The 21,625-nt window shown below is 38.4% G+C and overlaps 1 protein-coding gene across 9 annotated transcripts in view; it reads right to left on the reverse strand.

Moving 5' to 3' along the window:
• sema5ba (sema domain, seven thrombospondin repeats (type 1 and type 1-like), transmembrane domain (TM) and short cytoplasmic domain, (semaphorin) 5Ba) overlaps positions 1-21,625 on the reverse strand; it is a 186,938-nt gene that overhangs the window by 80,292 nt on the left and 85,021 nt on the right. For all 9 annotated transcript variants that reach the window (XR_007898532.1, XM_051711049.1, XM_051711050.1 and 6 more), the window contains 3 exons: positions 19,993-20,233; positions 7,028-7,127; positions 6,298-6,343 (listed from right to left, as the gene is read on the reverse strand). Coding sequence is in view for 8 of the 9 variants with exons in the window: in XM_051711056.1 (XP_051567016.1) it covers positions 6,298-6,343; positions 7,028-7,127; positions 19,993-20,233 (387 nt within the window). In the remaining variant the exon portion in view is untranslated. The remainder of the gene's footprint in view (positions 1-6,297; positions 6,344-7,027; positions 7,128-19,992; positions 20,234-21,625) is intronic.

The following is a 21,625-nucleotide window of genomic DNA, read 5'->3' on the forward strand; positions in this document are numbered from 1 at the left end:
GGGCCAATGGGGTATATACAGTATATATACATATACATATACTGTATATATATATATATATATATATATATAGTATATGTATTATGTAAATATATAGTATAGATTAGATTTTAAGTCTGATTGCCTAGAAAAGTAATACCACACCTCTCCTCAACAATACACATGAATGAAGGTGTCAATCAAGGCTGTACAATAAACGGTGCTGTACATTAGTTTAATACTTAGGATTAAGGGTTAGTTCAAGTCCCTATCCTTACGTGATGAATGAATGAATGAATGTTGCATTTATGTAGTGCTTTTCTGACACTACACTCAAAGCGCTTTACACATTGAATAGGGGACTCTCCTCAACAACCACCAATGTGCAGCATCCACATGGATGAAGTGACAGCAGCCATAGTGTGCCAGTATGTTCACCACACACCAGCTGTTGGTGGAGAGGAGAGAGTAGAGTGATACAGCCAATTAATGGATGGGAATTATTAAGAGGTCATGATTGAGAGGGCCAATGGGGGGAATTTGGCCAGGACACCAGGGTTACACCCCAACTTTTTATGAGAAGTGCCCTGGGATTTTTAATGGCCACAGAGAGTCAGGACCTCGGTTTAAAGTCTCATCCAAAGGACTGTGCCTTTTTACAGTATAGTGTACCTGTCACTATACTGGGGCATTAGGACCCACACAGACCACAGGGTGAGCACCCCCTGCTGGCCTACCTAATACCTCTTCCAGCAGCAACCTTAGTTTTCCCCAGGTGGTCTCCCATCCAGGTACTGATCAGGCTCAACCCTGCTTAGCTTCAGTGGGCAACCAGTCTTGAGCTACGTATGAGCAATAGCAGCAAGCACCACTAATAATGTTGCATTCTTAAAGTATCTTGCTTCTAATGCATGACAAACGACAGCCTAGAAAGACATAAACTAGCTGCTGGTAAATTCATCCATATACAAGTGTCTTAAATGCAAAAAAAGACAATACATCAAGCACTCTCTCACAGTTCAGTTTGGTCGATGCATCGACTTTCAGACTGAACAGTGGCTGTTGTTTTCTGTGGAATTCTCAATGGCATTAAATTCATATTCTGAACTATTTTTCAGAATATCAATTTCTATCGTTCACTATACTCTCATCACATAAAAAACAAACAACAACAAAGACAGAACAGGGTGTTATAACACTTAGGATTCCATTGAGAGGAGGAGGGAGACTGGTGTTATGAGAGTGTGGTTGCACGCAAGCGAGTGCAATGGACGAAGGAAGGGAATGATGGAGACTTGCGATAGACAGAGGCAGATTCCTCAAACAAACTCACTCCTACATGCCTAGCCTGTTTACATTCCAGACCTGTCTCATTCGTAAAGTGAATGACTACTCTCCCATAGCTCTTCATCCCGATGCATCATACTAATCCTAAAACACCTTGGGGTCAAACTTCTGGGCTGGTTCTATCTCCAGAAAGTAATTAACTCAATCCAGCCCCTCTGAAGTGTCAGATCTAAGCTTTGCTGTGTTTCGAGACCTTCTGTACCTCATCCTGTGAAAATCTGCCCTATACATCATGTCTATAAAAATGGAGGAATTATTATATTTGATTTCACAAACACATTTTGATTAAATTGCTTTTGGTGTTTATTTGAGGGTAAGGTGCATGAACATCCAGTTTCACATCAGATACAGCCATAATGTAAATTAATAACAATGAGCAAAATAGATTAATGCAGCCTTTGAAAATAGACTGCCATTATCCTAATTATTTTGAGCAATTAATTAGTCAGACATGACAGATACCCCCTCTTATGCTCATATGCCAATCATCATCACAAGTTGGGTTTTGGAAGCTGGTCCTCGGTATAGAAAGAAAGACCATGCTGGGTCGACCTGCTTTACTAGCATGGTGTGACACATCTCTAGCTCTTTTATGAAGGAGGAAGCGGGAGCCGGGCAAACAATCCAACGTAAATATTTTTTATTCATACACTTTTCAGTCTACAACAATGGTTTGCTTTTCAGCACAACACATAAATGCACAGATCTCTCTCTCTCTCTCTCTCTCTCTCTCTCTCTCTACTCCAGCAGTCTGGACTGCCCTTTTATCCCTCTCCAGCTCTCACTGTAACACAAAACAGCTGTTAGAGGGGATTTCCCACAGATGTCAATCCTTACTGTTCTTCCTCTTCTGGCCTCACTCTCCACAGACGTCGCTCGGCCACGCCCATATCACCACACAGGATTTTGTTGGTCCTCCTGCTACAGCAGCCCCAAACCAGCACTAACCAGCATAATCCAGCATGGAAATTCAGGCACAACATTATCACAAATCCTACACAAAGGCTGTTCCAAAAGGTAGGCAACTTAAGGTGTGTTGCCTCCTAAGATACTAAACCTAGTTTTGGCCAAATTCTAAAGCAGCATTGAATGTAACCTTTGCAGAGAAAGCAATATCAAAATCATTTGAAACAACCTCAGTGAAAATATAAATGCCAGTCAAGATGAGAGAATTATAAATCTAGACTAGTATTTAATTCAATGCTCAAAGTCTCAAAAGTAGTTTAGTGTAATTTAAAGTCGACACTTTTACCCAATATTTGTGAGTGCTATCCACTTTTATGCTATTAGAGTATCATTGTGCTGTTAGCATAGCAATATGCTAATGTCAAACTCCAAAATCAAATCAAATCAATTCAAACCGAAATTCAATTGCAAATAGAGTCTCTCATGCAGAATGTTACTTGTGTGGTGTGCGAAGTTGATGCCTGTGTAAAGTACTCAAAATCGATCACTACTGAGGTTCCATGACAATTAGGATGCCACCTTAGAAGACAGCTGCCTATATAGGTACTGTAATAAGAAGTGAGGCAGCTCGCTCAGTTTTGGAACAGAGCTAATGCCATGAAAGGAGGTTCATCCCACCTTGTAAACTGATAAAGGCAGAGGTGAATCAGCTAATCCGATCCATTCGGGCAAATGTACGCAAAGAAAAAGGATCAACAGACGAGAAGAAAATAGAAGTTGACAGAAACTGCATTCTGAGATTTTGTTCTATTGCTCATGTAATTGGACCTACTTATAATGTGTAGGAGTCCCAAAAAGGCATGGAAGGAGATCAGTATGTGGGTGGAATTCAATCATAGTGCCTTAAGCTCCCCCATTGTGCCCCCATAGAGACACCAACATCAGATGTTCCTGATCTCATGAAACGGCTGGCCCCCCATGAGGCGGAAGCAGTGAAATCCTGCTGCCTCATGCATCAGTTCTCTGGTGCTCTTGAGACATGCAGCTACATAGAGGGCATGAGCACCATGGATTGATCTCGTCCTGAATTCTGTCTCGGGATCCACAAATAGCCCTCTCAATACTTTGATGATGGCGGAAGTAATGAAAACATGGTAATAATAAATGTAAATTGCTTCAGGGCTAAGAATGCACTTGTTAAAAAAATAGATTTATACATTTTCAGATGAAAATGTGAGTGATGCTTGCCTTGCCAAACTCACTGACACGTTGCTAGGGCATTGTTATGCAGTTGCTAGGGTGTTCTGGATGGTTGCTTACTAGCCCAAGTCAAAAAGGTCCACCCCCAAGTCTCTATAATATTTTAGTCCCTAGTTATGGTTTGGGTCCCTCCATCCATGAAATCAATGGGATTTAAAAAAATAATAATAATAATTTGCCAGTTTTATTATACACAAAGTGAAAATCCTTATGCCCTACAGGAGCAGTTCACACAAAAATGATAATTCTGGCATTATTTACTTGTCCTTGTGTCATTCGAAACCTCCTCGGAAATCAAAAGAAATGTTAAATAATGTACCAGTCGCTCTTTTCCGTGCATTTACTATATATATGGACTGAAGCGTTCAAGCTTAAAAAGAAATAGCAAAAAGCAACCAGTGCTTTCTTCAAAATTTTGCTGTTTTTGTTCTAAGAAAAAAAGTCATACAGCTTTGGAAAAACATGAAGGAGTGCAAATTTGAACAATAGTTTCTACAGATTAAGTATGAATAACAGTAAAAGTAATGCTTGCCATGCACCACTAATAAGAACATGTGTGTCACCAGAGACTCACTCAAATCAATTTGACGCTTTTCAAAGTGCTGAGGTAAGTTCTAGCAGGCAATGGCAACTTTCCCACATTCATACTTTCACGGAAATGAGGGCAGAAGGTGTGCACCCAAGGGTTAGCGCAGTGCATAACTCAGACAGGCCTTCAAAGGGCAGGAATCAGCTCTTTTCTTTTTCCCCATCCTGTTCGGGTGAAGCTGGAAAAGCTCGCCTCAGCTCCTGCTCTCAACTGCCAACGCCTGCATGTTTGGCACCAACACATACATTTCTGAGATGAGCTGGCTTTCTGTCAGCCCTATTACACTCCTGGCAGAAAGATGCAGGAGAGCTCTAATGGTGTGAGGAGAAGGACAAAAGGAGATGGAAAGAGGTGGCGCACAGGTGGAAGAGGAACAAAGTGTGGACAGAAGTACAGTGAGGAAGATGAATATGAGAGAGAATGTGTGATATGAATGTGAAGTGATATGAATAAATGAATGTGAAAAGATACTATACAGACATCAGTCTGCACCATCACAATGGCTTTTGTCAAGGGAAAAAAAATTAAACATATAGTGGAATCTCCAGCTGCAAGACATGATATATAAGTGCTGAAATCCTAACTAAACATGATCACACTTTTACTGCAGTCATTGTTGCTACATTAAAGGGGTAGTTCACCTAAACACAAAGGATGTTAGGCAGAATGTTGGTGATAGTGGTATACTGTAGACTGAACTATTCCTTTAATATCATAGCAACTTTCACAAGGATCACCTGTACAATGTAAGTCTGAAGTCTTCTTTATTTTTAGGTGACCATAAGAAAGAAAAATCACAAATAAGATATCTTTAACATCTCAATTGTTTCTCTTAGACAGTAATGAGATAAAAGGGAAAGCAACCTCTGAGTAATTGAAATTTATTTTGGGTAACTTTGTTTGATTTCCGTTTTTGAACATTAGCAGTGGATTGCAATATTGAGTTGACCTGGTCCATTTTAGAGAATTATTGTAGTAACAATAAATGTTGTAATTATGGCGTTTTGATTACAATTCAAGCACCATTGTTTTGCAAATTCAACTCAACACACTCAAAAAATAGTTTAAAGATTTACACATTTCAATTATCTGCCAAAATTCTATTAAACTAAACTGAGTAATCTTTATATAATCTACATTATTATAAACTAAGCATAAGTGTGATGTTAGTTTAATTAAATACTTTACATTATATGCTTATTTTACGTATTATGAATTTAGTTAAAGATGACTCAATTCAGTTTGATGGAAATCTGAAATGCATAAATCCTTCCAGCTGATTTTGCCTACACACTTCCTCAACCTCTAGCATGTCCTAATGTAATTCTTCTGTTCTCCCTCTGTTTGCTGTTTAGGCACAGACACTCTCCTTCAAAGGCTGGCAAGGTGCTGCTCATCAATTTGAATCCTGCCTCCACTTGTGATGCTCCAGTTAGTCCAAATGAAGAAAGATTGGGCTTATTTATTCCCAGTTTGGGATCACCCAGGAGAGTAAGAGAGAGCTACTCAGGCGAAGGTGAGGTGCAACAAAATGAAATTGCACCTAATCTTCTCCACTGGGATGGCTGAGAAAACTACAAACAAATTTAGCAACATCATTGAAACAAAACAGCTGCTGCAGACATGGGAATATGTGAATGGAGTAGAAGTAGTGACTTATTGAGTTTTTTTTTTTGTTTGTTCTGCAAGCAGTAGTGCGTTGGCACTCTCAGGTACATTTTATGCAGCTTTCACCACAAGCTGTTTCATGCATGAAACATTACGAATAGTCTGCAAGAGCATTCAATAAATATCTGACATATATATCAGACACGGCACAGAGATTTTAGAGGAATCAACCTGATATGTAACCACGGCAACAGGTGGGGAAGCTGCCACGGTCTCATTATATTGCTTTATTTAGACCTCAGACAGCCCTGGCTGACCTTCTGAGAACTCAAAGTGGTTGCAGCATCAATCCAGAGTAAAAATACTGTACTTTCACAAAGGACACAAACCCTGCTCTATTTGTGCTGGGAAATGAAGGCCTTTGAAGCCTTTCCAGATGACTTTGGGAGCTGAACCCACTCATTTCAGGATGAACAGCTATAAGCCAGAGCTCCGTGACAGCCAAAGGTCTGACAGAAAGCCCAAGCCAAAATTACAAAAAAAGGATCAGCCAGAAATTATGGTCTAGGCGTGACCATTAATAAACAGAGTGCAGGCCTGCTTCTTACCTGAATTAGTGAAATGTTGCTTAAATTCAATCTGAAGAGGTAGTTTCTGTGTAGAAATGAAAGAGAATGCAAAAAAAAGAGAAAAGTTTTAGATCATCAAACCACTAGAGATACAATGAAAATATACACATCAATATGCTAAGATGGGAAATAATCGCTGAAAAAAACTCCAATAAAACATACAGTGAGGTCCAAAAGAGTCCACTATTATGCTTTTTAATAATTTAAGACAATATTTTTCAGTACAAATTATATCATCAGCATAATAATTTCCATCGAGCTGGCATGGACTCCACAAGTTTGTGCAAAACCTGGTGATTCATGTTTTCCCAGCATGATTTGAGAATGTTCCAAAGAGCATCTTGTGTGCTTTAATGGAAGCAAGCAAACCTGACCTTTTGTAAAAAGGAGTTAAAATGGTCAATATTAAAAATGTGCTTCCATTTTATTAGTGACCTAGAACTGGTAAATAATCTTTTTTCTTCATTTTTACATAACTTTGTTGTAAATGATTCCAAATCCTAAAAAATTCTGTTTACTTCCAGGTTTAAATTAAAATAATCCCAAATTGTCAATGTGGTTTTAATACTTTTGGACCACACTGTGATTAAAACAAACTTGTGTTTACGTATTGATCAAGTTCATGCATCGATCCCAGCTTTGACCAGATCATACGAGATATTAATCTATGGCAATTATTGCGCTCACATTTTAAATGTTAAATTTTTACCTCGCTCCCACTATAAGTTCATTCCGGGTGAGATCAAGGGTAAGCTGGGAGTAGTCCCTAACACCAGGGTGGGAGAAAGTGGAGATCAATGGGCTTAGTGCTGTAAAAGAGAAGCAAATGTTGGTACATTAGTAATATAGTCAGATATTTGACTATGAGATATTTGACCTCACAGCTTTCATCAAGCCATTGCATTTGACAAACCTTGAAAATTCTGACATGCAAGTATATAATAGTAAAATCTAGAACTGATGGTTTAGTCATGTGGATCTCAACTTGTTTTACTTCAGGACTCCTATTTTATAATGAACACCAAGTGGCAACCTAACACAGATGAAAAATTATTTATCATGCTAAAGTATCTAATTTATTAATATTACCATGAACAGCTTTAGAAAACTCAACAGCCTTGTTTTGATTCTAAGTGTCTCTTAATTCTGATAGCTTCATGCTCTTGGAAGCCAATAATTCACTGCAAATTCACTATGTTTAACCTCATTTCAACCCATTTTTAATGAAGTCTGGCTCATATTTTTTTTAAATCTGCATCGTTTTTCAAGGCAAGATTAATATGGCAAGACGGCACCATGTGACAGATTAAGTTTGCACCAAAATATCAACATACAGAGGTTAACTGGACAATGGACATACAGATTTGACATCAACAACAAAAGAAACGGGCATTTCTTATTCTCTTTTAAGTTAATAAGCCTTTTTGTTTTGCTATTCTAATTATGCACAATTATCTGGTTAGTTGCATTTTATAATTTGCATTTAGCATTGCTCTTTTCCCTGCTTTTCACGATCCTATCAGAACAGACCTGCAACACAATTCTGGGTTGCGACCTACCAGTTGAGAACCACTGGTTTAGTCTAACATACGGATTAAGCATTAGAGTTCTACCATGGAGGTCACTAAGCATGAAAAATGAATGTACATTCTTCCCATGACTTTCCAGGGACCATGTGAGGAGGACCAGGGTAACAGTTAGGCACAAAGCTAGCTCAGTCTCATCTGAGGTGCTGAACCTAATTTAACATGACACTTAGTCAAAACTCTGCTTACCATGGAATCTCAGAACATAAAAGCGCTGTTTGATATAAAGTTTCGGAAATCACAACAATTTGCCCTGGCAGATACTTACGGCCAGGGCTGCATTAATGCACGGGCTTAAGCCCTGAGGCCCGCGGCTGCAGGGGGCCTCGAACTCATGGTATAATAACTCACTTCCCAGCATGGCTGTTTTACTAGCATATGATGTTAACAATTTTAACCATTAAGTTCAACCTGATTCATCAGCAAGACCATGCTGGTGGAACAGTTTACTAACTAAGTTTTGCTGGTGAGCATCTTGGCTTTGCTGGTCCCCTATAGCTGGACCAGCATTGAACCAGCACTAACCAGCAAAAATTTTAATTTATGCTGGTCTAAATCCAGTAAGGTCAACAAATTTTGCTAGTAAACATCTTGGCCATCCTAGTCCTAGTCTTTTCTACTTTTCTCAACCAGCTTCATCTGAAAGACCATGCTGGCCAAACAGCTCACCAACTATGTTTTGGTGGTGAACATTTTGGCTATGCTGGTCCACCAGCTAGACCAGCACCAAACAGCCTGGACAACCATGGAAATTCATGCTGGTCTAAGTTGGTCTGAATCCAGCAAGGTCAACAAGCTTCATCAATAAGACCATGCAGACCAAACAGCTTACCAATTATGCAAGTGAGCAACCTGGCTATGCTGGTTCACCAGCTAGACCAGCATCTAACCAAGAAAAACCATCCTGAAGCAGCATGGAAATTCATGCTGGTCTCCAGCAAGGTCAACCAGCTTCATCAGAAAGCTTCATCAGTTGGCAAATAATTTGTTTTGGTGGTGAACATTTTGGCTATGCTGGTCCACAAGCTAGACAAGAACAAAACCAGCACTAACCAGCAAAAATCAGTCTGGAAATTCATGGTGGTCTAAGCTGATCTTTTCAGGCGGGTTTCCCAATGTCCTGCACAAAATGAAGCTTCCTGAACCATCTACTGTAAAAGAAAAGTTTTGTTTTTCATCACAGACCTACAGGTGCCCACAAAGGCACACAAACACAGCTGCAATATTCTCACACCATAGGTCAATACTGCGGCAAAACTTTTTTCCATTAACAAGACTTTCATAAATACCACTTCATAAAGTCAATATCTGTCATGGGAGATGGAGTCATCCAGATGTTGGGGTCATCCAAAACAATCTGTCAGGCACATGGGAACACAAACCTCATGAATGTAAAGAGTTTTCATTAAATTCACAGGCAAATATCTGGGAAAGACAGAGAAAAGCCCCCACCATGCCACTAAATCAATATATTAAAAGACTTAAAGTGTGACTGGGACCATATGGCAATTTTTATGGAGAAATAATGACAGGGCAATAAACACAATCTTTTCTATAGGCCTATCACATCCACAAGTTACAATGCAACCTCAGCATCCCTCATGTTTAGAGTGTGATTATGTCCTTTGATGTCTCTGACAGAACGTGTTCAAAGAGAATGATAGAGAATCTTATTGGATATAGTACATCAAGATTCAGCTACCTAACAGACAGTGATTAATGACTGGGGAGGACAAAGAAGGAGCCTCTGTCTTATTCTTTATATAAATAAAAAAAATGCAGCACAATCTTGAAGCTTATGGAGTTTATCGATCCATTACTGTAGGTCAGGAGTGAGACAGCTCACAGTATATAACTTAATACAGGGGTACCCAGACTTTGTCAGCTGCACCTCAATGACAAAGATTATTATTTGAAGGTTAGGGTTCAGGTTTGCCCCTGATGGTTTACATAATGTTAACCTGTTAATAAATATAATGAATATTTGCATGTTTTTTTTTTTTCAACGTAAAATGTTTTACAAATAAAGAAATGAACAGTTCTTCTGACAAACTTGTTTAAAATGATGAGCGCTCATATGAGACGGAGACTTAAGTTATATCAGTGCCCTTAAAAAAGCTATTTAATGCTGCCTTCAAGTGCTACCGGAATTATCCTACTACCCAATTCTGAAGTCATAATTATGTGTATGTGATGCTCAAGAGCTTTGTTGCTGGAAAAAATCCTCTTATTTTGACACCATATTACATGTCAGTCAGCTTGCTGATGATGATGGAATTTTGGTCAAATACATGCTATTTTCTCTGTGTGAAAATGTACAATATGCATCAAATGGTTACTGATATACGTAAATGTATGTGACTGAAACGGCAAGTGATAACAAGGTAGTTGCATTTTAAAAACTCACTCCGCTATGTTTTAGGCTCTGTATTCTCCAAACCCAGATGCATATGACTTTGTTTCTTCAGCAGAACACAAATAAAGTATGAATATCTCAGCTCTGTAGGTCCTCACAATGCAAGTGAATGGTGACAAGAGCTAAGTGTGTTTTAGACTCCAGTGTTTTAATCCATATCTTCAGAATCTATATGATAAGTGTGGGTGAGAAACAGATCAATATTTAAGAACATTTTAACTATCAATTTCAATTTTCACCTTCATGAAAATTGAAATTGATTTTGCATTCTTCATGCATTTCACACCTACTGGACAGGGAGGAAAATGTATAAGAAAAAGAGACTTGGAAAAAAAGTATTGATCTGTTTCTGACCGACACCTATCATATCGCTTCAGAAATGGATTTAACCACTAGAGTCATATGGATAACTTTTATGATGCCTTTATGTGCTGTCTGGACCTTCTGAGTTCTGGTCACCATTCACTTGCATTGAATGGACCAACAGAGTTGAGATATTCTTTTAAAAATCTTTGTTTGCATTCTGCAGAAGAAAGAAAGTCATACACATCTGGGATGACATGAGGCTGATTAACTGATTCACTTTCTGAGAATGAGAAAAATTATACATTTTAAATATGTATATGCACTAAAACAGGGGTCCCGAAACTATGGCCCGTGGACCGTATACGGCCCTCTGAAATTTTGACTGGCCCGCTGAACCATGCCTGCCACACGTTTTGACCGGCCCGCAGACCCGCACTGGAAGCGCGAGACTGCTTTGGTGCTGTTTCATGCTGTAAGACTAACTATAGCGTGAGCCAATAGCATTCGAGTGCAGGCTGTGAAGGAGCATGTCATTGGTTTCACCCACTGAACAAAAAATCCACTTTACTGATGTTCGGGTTGGTCGTTTTAGTCTGAAGACACGATTTCTCATTCATGAAGGAACTGAATATACTGATACCACTTGTTTGCGAACATAATGCATGAATCAATCATCATTAACCAGGATCTGCTGAACAACTAAACGAGAGGAGGCGAGTCATTTGTTCAATTCGGCAATCTCGTTCAACAAGAAAATGGGCCGGATGAACTATGAATAAAATGGAGTGATAAACAACTTATTACAATGGCATACACACTTTATTGAAACTCATATTTATTTTTTTAGGCTAGTATTGTCTGTTTTTGTATAGCTTGATAAAAGTTATGCTCAGCAGTTCACAGTATGATAGATATGCTTTGTTGACATTTGTGGGTAAACGTTTATGATGCTTAAACACTCTGCAGTGCTGAAGTCTCTTAGTAGAATTGTTGAGACACAAATTTTAATAAAAGATCATTAGACTTTTTACGATTGTGAATTACTGAATTTTCCTTTTTTCAAAGCGTAAAAGACAGTCATTTGGTGCCATCTACACGTGCAAAAGCATAATTTTCAAAAATGGACAATGAATGTGAATCAATGAAATAATCTGAACTAATATATTTGGTGAACAGATTAAAAAGACTCATCATTGAGATTAATCAAATCAAAGTTCTTTGAGCCAATGGATGGATCCACTGATGTAAGATGAAGTAGGCTAAAATGTAACATTTCACACGGATTAATTTTTTTTTATTGTTAGCCTACAATAGAAAATTGTAACGAAAGTTCTGTTAAAATGACTGGACCTTTTCCCCCCTTTTCATGTCTTGACATGCACAAGTCAGTGAACAGAGATAGCATGTATAAAATGACAAATTAGGTCTACCTTTCAAGCAAGTTGCTAAGAAATGTATACATACAATAAAGTTACCAATATTAAAATCATGTTCTATTAATGGATTTTAATTGTAAATTAATCCATGTAATAAAAACAGAAGAATAATCTCTGTATTCTCACTCTGGCCCCCCTTGAAAACATAGCAGAGTGACCTGGCCCTGGCAGCAAAAAGTTTGGCGACCGCTACACTAAAAGTTAATTTTGTTCATTTTTAGCAGTACATTAGGATATGGCCTCAAAGCTAACAGGCATGGACTAAAAGCCACAAAAATGAACATTTTATTCATGGGTAGCAAAAACACATGTGAAAGGGGTTAGCATAACCTCAGGTTAGGAAACCCAGATATGATATATGTTCCATACACAGATCTCCCAATCATACAACAACCATTCTCTGCCTAGTTGCCTGTGGTCTGTGTCCTCATAGAAAAGACTGAAACTACTCCAGTTAGGGTGCATGTTGTTTTAGGGTGGGCTGTTCCCATGGAGCTTGAACTAGAGTGGGACTCCACACTCCTATCTGGACGAGTACTGCGTGTATGCTTCATAAACAGAGCGTAGCAGAGATGCACTGACATACAGCATGTATTTTGTGTGTTGGTGGGCTCTTATGATAACCTCTGAGTCATCTGGGCCCACCACTGCGCATCAGGCACGCAAAGCTTAACACTGCAGACCAGAGTCAGCCCAAATCATAACACAGTTAAAAATCAGGCAAAAGCAAAGAAAATCAACAAAATGTGGCTGGACCACTGGTTGATCCTGTTTGAAGATTATTTTTCATCTCTTAGGGACAACTCACAAAGGATGCATTCTTCCAGAAATCTAATTGTCAAAAATCTCAAATCAAATGTATTAGCAAGCTAATAAATGATCATACAAAGCTAACACATTAAGCACAAGTACTTCACGTCAGTAAATCAAAACAATGAATAACGAGCTATATGGAGAATGGATATGGTAATACTGTACTTACTGATCACTATTTTATGTGATCAGCAACAAAAGGAATTAGTAACAGACACTTCTGATCAGGCATTACAATCAACTTCCCAAGGGGAACAGGATTTAATGGGGGGAACAGTCCTGCATGACAGTGGCACAACAGTCATGGACTTCCATCTAGCGCATGTTAACAGAGAAAAACTATTTAAAAAAATACTAAAATAAAATAACAAACTGCACAGATGGACGCAGAAACACATCCTGTGTGAATGACCCTTTACAGGATTATTGACTGTAAAGTGCCCTGTCTGATGGACTTCTATCCCTCTCTAAAGGTAGTTTTATATGCCTGGAAAGGTTCCACACATCATCAAGTCTGCCTACTGCCCAGCAATCCATACACAATAAAAAGAGCTAAATATGAGGGCCGGTCCAGAAAAGAGTTGATGGACGATTATTACGATGTGTCCCCAAACACGTACTGGAAGAGATTAATGTGTTAGCCACTTGATCAAGGGGAAAAGAACAGGTTTAACAGCCTGCATTTTAGAGGCTCCACAAGACATAAATCATAATTCTTATTGTTTTTTTTTCCAAACAGATTTAAAAGTGACTGGCTCTTTACGTTACATGCAGAGAGCAAGACAGAAGGGGTGATTTGGGCCATGCTAAAGGTATTGAAGAGGCTGCCATTGTTTAACTCCTAAAAATGTAAGTACACATTACCAGGCCCAGATGGAATCTGCACTTTTTTTTTCTTCCATTTTCTGCTCTTATTTTGAGGGTAAATCTGCAGAATGGATTTAGAAATGGAAAATGTGTCAAACAGAGCTGAGAGTGCTAAACTCTCAATTGTAGTTGAAAGCATATTTAAATTAGTCAAAATGTGTATGGCAATGTGTAAGACAATTCAATTTGAATAATTAATATGTGCTACGATCCAAACTCTGACTTGTTAAAACTTTTAAAACGTACTTTTTTCGCATCATTATCATTGCAGCTGTACTGTATATGAGGCTGAATCATTTCCCCTAAAATTGAGAAGCTGTTGATGAGAAGTGAGAAGTAATTATAACTTTTTTTTAATTTAGTTTTGTTTTTTTCTGTGTGCCATTTCAGGATCATACTCTACCAAGTGAATTTATGTTTGATGTTCTTTTTTTCTTTAATATCTCTGCATATAAAAAGTAAAAACAGATGATTAAAATTGTACAAAACACAACACAATAACACTATACTGTACAGCATTATGCAAATGAGAAGCCATTAACCATAATCCATAAAGAGTTTGATCATGGGTAGTGAATTTATTTTTGACATTGTCCTAATTTTTGCTTTTTAATCATTGACCCTTTTATTATGTAAATAAAATAATTCTTACATTACTGTGCATGTTTGTTGATCATTAAGCTAATCACTAAATACTGAGACAACTAAGTTATTTCTGAAAAGTGGTCAGGGAGTGAATTGGCCAATATTTCTATGCAGTATGAGTATGAGGGATAAACAAGTTGTCATTGAGAAATACTTTCCAAAAGGAACAAGGTGAAACTAATCCAATTGCACATGAGCAGCAGTCCTATCCTGAATCAATATGAGAAAGTGAATATAGATGACCATTGACTCAAGGAGGCCCAGCAAATTCACGCTCATCAGGTAATGTCACCTTCGGTGAAATGCTGTTCGAGAAACCTGCTATCTTATAATTTCTTTTAGTTTGATATTGGTTTGATTAGGTGAGACATATGGAAATTGGAAAGAGTGTAGTACTGTGTGTGAGTGAGACAAGTAAAAGTGTGAGTGAGACGAGTCGCAGAACTCTACCTCTGTCCATAATGCACATATGTTCAACTACAAGTGTTGTCCACACATATTTACAAAACTTAGATGTATCGTTTGCTTTCTTTCCTTGCAATGTAACTAAAACTTAATTGCATTAACAGCATCAGGTTCCTTTGAGTTATTAATAAATAAATAAATAAATAAGATTAATTGCTTTTAATTGTTTTAATCTTTTGAAACCACTAATATTTTTATTTGAATTTAACAAAGCAAGATCTTTCAGTACCCTCTGAAAACTGCCCAAGGGATACCCCTGATTTTCTCCACTCAAAAGACTAGCCCATCTCTCATCAGAGCTCAGAGAATCTTATCGGAAGATGCAGACCAAAGCTTATCTGAGCACAGTCCGAATTTGCTTTTGTTTTGTCTCCTGATCTCTTTCCCAATGCCTGCTGTGTGATTTCCATACAGTTGTGTCCCCGGAGAACCTGTGGTCTCCGCATGAGTAGAGAGTGCTACAGGAATCCAAATCCTCTTACCCAGACTCTGATTATAAAAACAGGAAGACAATGGGTGCCCCAAGAAATGCCACGGCACAACAGGAGAGGACGAGCAGAGTAAGGACACTCGAGGGATAAGGCCATAAATCGAGGGCCATTTCAGTCAGGCAAAGGTCTGAAAAAGCACGTTCCACAAAGCCAATGAGAGGAACATTCAGCGCTGGCAATTTCAAATGTCCATTCAAGCATAGAAAGTCTTGTGTCCACAATGGATGGGAAAGGGCAAGCAGAAGAGCGGGGAAGTTGGAGCTAGACACAGGGGCCGCTGCTATCTGTACAAACCACTTACCAAGTTCCATTTCATTCACAGTCAGCAAATGTAAACCTTGCGTTTCAATTGAACCCCAAGGTTAGACTCACTTGAGGATAAGCAGCCATTAATTTCTGCTTCTGCACTGACAGAGGGCCCAACAATGTGACAAAACTGTTCAGGCATCGGTACCTCTGATGTCACGAACAAATTAGGTGTAGGGAGACAGCGAAAGGGCCGAAGTTAAAGAACGACATTGTTTTTTGTATTTCTCAAAGGCCCCTTAAATGGGGCCGGTGGTTAAACAACAGCTCTATTACCTGCTAGAGATTGGTTTCTGAACATGTTCTACAGACTAGACAAACAATCTCATGCCAATTACAATGACTGGGTGAGTAGAATTAGACAATGGCCCTGTGGCACCACTCCTCTTGGGACAGATTACTGTAATTGTAGCCTAACAGGTTAAGGCTTTGCATTAGGTTTCTGGCAACAGACCTGCAAAAACAAACCATACCCAACATTAGCTCTTAAATCGTGCTGTTTTCAAGGTCTATGTTGCCAGCAAAAGTGCCAAGCTACCCAAGTAACTATTAAATGTTGATTTTATATGACAATATTTGTTGAATAAGCCACTGGTCCACTGTTTCCAAAGGCCTTGAATTTCTCATCTCAGCATAAATGTGTTTGTAGTGATATACTGACATCCTTGTAGACAGACTAGGAATGCAGGTGTGGTTGTGCAAGCTTAGTCATAATAACATTGGATTATGCAATGACACTGAAGATTATAAAACAGTATATGACAAAGGGACAAAAAAATCCAATCACATGATGTCCCAAGGTATCTAAACTCATCTGAAATTCTTTGCAGTACCAGCATACTTTCGCTACTGCTGGTTTACAGCCATGCTTGCCATGATTTTCGATTGTCACGTATAACCAGGGATGAAAAAATAAGGGCATTCTCTGAAAGGAAAAAGGTATCAAGTTGCTTTCAATGTGGCATTATTTAACCACAGAGCAATAGTAATATAGCTGTGTTACTTAAGCGGTAGTCTTATCATGCAAAAACAAAATTTCCTTGATATTTTGGAATAAAACATTTTAAAGTGTAGGCAAATGTACTTGAATAAGTTTCAGATGTGAAAACATCTCCAGTCCTATTGAAACTACATTGCAAAAAAAAAAGAAAAAAGAAGCTTGTTTAAAACTTTCGCAACTTTCTGAAGTCAAACAGGCAAAAACATTGACACGCCAACAATACCCTAACGGTTTTCAGCAACTTGGCAGTCCCAGTCAAGGTGGAGTAATGTGGAGGAAGTAGGAAAGATACTATTGTTTCTAATCACCAAAAATAGAAGATGCTGTTTTTTCAGTTGACATAACAATAAGAGTAAAATACTGAATGGGGAAAGTTTCTATTAAAAATGAGTGGCTGACATTTATTTTTTACAAGGTCTCTGATCATTTTAGTCTGTCCTTAAATGTGCATCATATTTCAAAACTTAAAAAAAGAAATACAAAATAAATAAAGATTTATGAATCAGTCACAATGTAATTCAGACTTTGCAAAGAGACTTTAAAAAAGGATGAGGAAGAACCAATATATTTGACACAATAGAAAACCCGCAGTAACCCCTGGACATTATTTCTCACTTCACATAGGAAGATCCCATTTATATTAAAGTCTTATAGGTAGAGCAGCAAAAATATCCTGTTTAATTCTTAAGGTAAAAAATGAGTGGATATGGTCATGTAAAATTTCATTACAACTGTTTGGAAGCAAGAAATCTACACTAAAATAACCAGTTGTCCTCAGGGCAAATATATGATATGACAAATGTACTGTATTATCATTTTAATTATTTTTTTAGGTTACCAAATCAAAATTTCTTCAAATCAGAACCTCCACTGCACTTCTTAAAGTTGTTAGACCTAAGCTACGGAAGGGTTTTAGCAAGTAGGGTGGGCCCCACCAAGGTGGTCATGCTCTACCATGCTCAACCATCTTAAAAGAGAATCATTTCCATGTTTAGCGTTAGAATGATTCAAAGACGTGTGAATCTGCAGACCTTGTCAGAGATAGAGGCCCCTCAATACGCTTCATGTAACTCCACTGAGTCACGCCACTTAAAAAACGCTCATCCTTCAAAGAGCCTAATCTCAAGTTCAGCCAACACTTTCATTGTTCCAAGACTTCCATACCACTGCTTTAGCATAAAAGAAGGCATTAAGGTGTACTATGTGCCTTCCATACCACTGCGTACACATAAAACATTAAGCTAGTGTGCTAGCTTGCAATGTAAAACCAATTGTTGTGCTGCACTTTTCAAGAAAGCTCTGCCAGCATGCCTTTGCTTTGAAGTGCTAAAATTACTGAAGAGAATTGGATACTGAGACCAAAAAATTAGAATGGTCACCTTGCTAGAGAGGAACAAAAAGATATTACCTTGCTTATCCAGTTTTTTTACTGTTTTCTGGCAAATTGTACTGTTTTTCAGCTTAGTGAACAAGGACATCTGTAATTCTAGTCCTATTTCAGCACCCTCAAAAGAAAGAAAAATCCAGTCGCTTTGATAACAAAGCATAAAATGGCAATTTTGAGTTTTTTTGGTAGCAATAAAAGGAACTAGCCCTAGGCAATGTCTATATGAGTCATGGCTGCCCTAATGTCCAGGTAGGTTTAATATATAATATAGAGCCCCCTGGTCATCAATTCCTTTTGTTTCCCATGAGGCATTATTCTGCAATCTTTGTCATGTCCCTCAGAAAGTAGAACAAAAGAAGCATTTCTGCACCAAGACAATTGTCAACAGGTCATTTTCAATACAAATACACTCTGTTGTCTAAATAAATCTGTTCTCAGTGTAGGAAACACCTTTGTTCGTTGGATGCGAAAAAGATTTTCTAAGCTATGAAAGTATGGCTGCACATTCTGTTTACTTTGTGTGCTGAGATATAGGAGGATAGAAATCTTGATGAAATGAAAGACGTTTATCTCTTGAGCTCCACAGCATTTCCATCAAAGCTTGCCATCTTCAGTACACTCCAGCAATGTCTGAGATGTGTAGATGTCCCATGAAGAAGATAAACAGAATTTAAAAAAATATACATAGAGATATGCAGCCTATGCCTGATGTCTAATATAGATAGTGAAAAACAACATCACGCAAGCACCCCAGACACACTAAGCTGGGCACTGGGCAAAAATTCTGCTATCATTTACTCACCTTCATGTCATTATAAACTCAAACACCGTTTTTATTTTTTTTCAGTGGAACACAAAAGAAGAAATTTTGAAGAATGTACACACTGCTGATTTCCATATAATGACAACTGATGGTGACCATGGCTGTAAAGCTCCAAAAAAAACATAAAGGTATCGTAAAAGTATAACACTTTATCTTTATTCCAAGAATTCATGTGATAACTTTGTTTGAGGAACATACCGAAATTTAAATTCAGTTCCTCAGAATGAGCTCCCAAATCTCATTAGCACTCAAGGTCAAATTCAAATATGGCACTTTCGACGAGTAATACCATGTCACAAGTTATTGCAGATAACATAATCAAATACAGTGTGTCATTTTGAAGGAAAATGACATTTGATAGCTGTAGCAGAGGAGAAGGTTCTCAAACTCAGCATTAAGAATGACATGTTAAGAACATCGTTTTCTGCTATGTCTCGCACAGTGCATGTGATGCACATTTCGCTGTCCATGTGCAGCCCAGTTTTTCTAGACACACCGACAGTCCGTGTCTCTGTGCATCATCTGCACATGTGCCTGGTGTTGACTGAAATAAAGAATATTACAAATCAGTCATAAAGCAGGTGCATCAAATGCATCCGTGCGGTCTCACGGTCAAAATAGTATACTTTTAAAGGCTAGAGTGATCAACTTTGCGTGAGACATAATGGCACACAGAAAAATTAAGTATAGGCCTACCCTAGCCTTACATTTTTGTCTGTTATCATATAACTTCAAAAGACTCAAAATGTAGCTTGTTTATTCACTCGAAATTGATTATTCAAAGTTGTCCTTTTTAAGTGAACTATTCCTTTAATTCTAAGCAGTGGAGTATAAATGGTTGTGAACATGCCTGACCACACTCCTACAAAACAAGACTAAAAATTGCTGTTTATCAGCAATTAAAGCTGACTGAGTGTGTAAAGGGACTGCTGACAATGTTTATATGCTACCTTTCAAACGTGCTTTGTCAGTTTTAAATAGTTCAGGGTTAGCCTACAAAACCATTGCCAATGTTTACAAAGGTCATATAGCTGCTGGAGACTGACAAGTGTGCAATAACAGATCCCTAGAGAGTAAAAATATTGCCGTAATATAGCGGGAGAATAGTGTTTGTGAGAGACATCAGTATTCACCTTGAATAGAGACGATGGGGTGCTCTAAACGGGAACACTCTGGCCTTGTGTGGGGTGCTGGGGTTGGGACAGGCTCTGTGGGCACAGGGGCCTTCTGGGATAATGTAACAGGAAATGGAAGAGTGATGAAACAGAGGATAAGGCCGGGCACAGCCAGGGAAGCCACGTCCCGAGGCAACACTGTCATGGTGACGGAGGCCGACCTCTCCTCTAGCTGCCAAGGTGGGCCTTTGGAATTCACCTGTTTGGAGGAAAGAGAGAGATTCACACTGAATATGCTATTTTCTTCACACTTTCTTTTACTTTAGCATTTTATTAACTTTATACACCTGTACTGCCCTTGCTGAAAAGACCAACTTAGGCCAGCATGAAATTCAATGCTGGTTCAGGCAGGTGTATGCTGTAAGTGCTGGTTTTGGTGTTGGTCAAGCTGGTGGACCAGCATATCTCAGATGTTCACCAGCAAAATTTAAACAATTTAATTTGACCATTATTTTTCTTGCTTATCACTCACTGTTACACAGATGGAGGCTGTGTGCTGTGCGAGAGAAAAAATAAGACATTCTGTTGCTTCTAACTTTCTCTCTGAGTGATCATTTTACATGTAAATATACCTGAAATCACAGCACAGCCATTGACTTTAACTTATGTTATAAAATCAAAATTTAAATAGTGCAGAGCAGCAGCTTGGAAATGGCTTGGAAGTTACTACTGGTTAACATGTAGTCTTAATGGGCCGCGTTTCAGTCACTATTTCATACTCGCTCCGTTGTCTGACAACAGAAACAGAAGCTTTATTGGGAATTCGGCTGTATTAAAATATAGTATGTGAGCACAGAGTAAGAGAGAAGCAAACAGATGTAAAGGGCTGACACAAAGCAGAATGCAAATACGATGCGATGACGTCAGGAATATGCTAATTAATGCATGCCGTCATCTAGTGACATTTAGCGACTTTTTGAGCAGACTTTAGCTACATTTCATTGAAAGTAGTTGGCAACACTGATGCACTTTATCAATTATTTGATTTGATTTCAGCGAATAACAACTTAAATTACGGTCTGGTATAGACAATCAGTGTTTCCCATTTTTTCTGGCGGCCCGCCACAGTATAATTTGCCCTGCCATGGTCTCATAATGAACCAAAAACATTTTTACACTTCTCATCTAAAATATTTTTGCACTTCTCAGTCTCATAATAACATAAAATAAAAGGTTGTGTTTTGTGCACTCTCTCGCGTGCCAGTCAGCTCCAGTCAGTTCTGTCAGCTCCTCACCCGCTGCTGTAAACTCACGCACTCACACACACTCGCAGATATATGAACTGGAGTATTCCTGGATCAGTCTAACATTATTTGGTTGAGGAGAATGACAAATCTTTGAGATAAGTAACGTTAACTAACATTAAATGTATGCATTGCATTTATACACTACTCTACACACAATTTATCATCATCAGTGTACAAGAGCAAACAGATAATATTACTGCAGAAGTTAGAATCATGATAAGGGTGACCATACGTCCTCTTTTTCCCGGACATGTCCTCTTTTTCGGACCTTAAAAAAGCGCCCGGCCGGGATTTCTAAATTTGAGAAAATGTTCGGGATTTGGCTTTAGTTGCCTTATGATGTG

Source organism: Myxocyprinus asiaticus, chromosome 11, assembly GCF_019703515.2.
Source record: "Myxocyprinus asiaticus isolate MX2 ecotype Aquarium Trade chromosome 11, UBuf_Myxa_2, whole genome shotgun sequence".
Taxonomy (NCBI): domain Eukaryota; kingdom Metazoa; phylum Chordata; class Actinopteri; order Cypriniformes; family Catostomidae; genus Myxocyprinus; species Myxocyprinus asiaticus.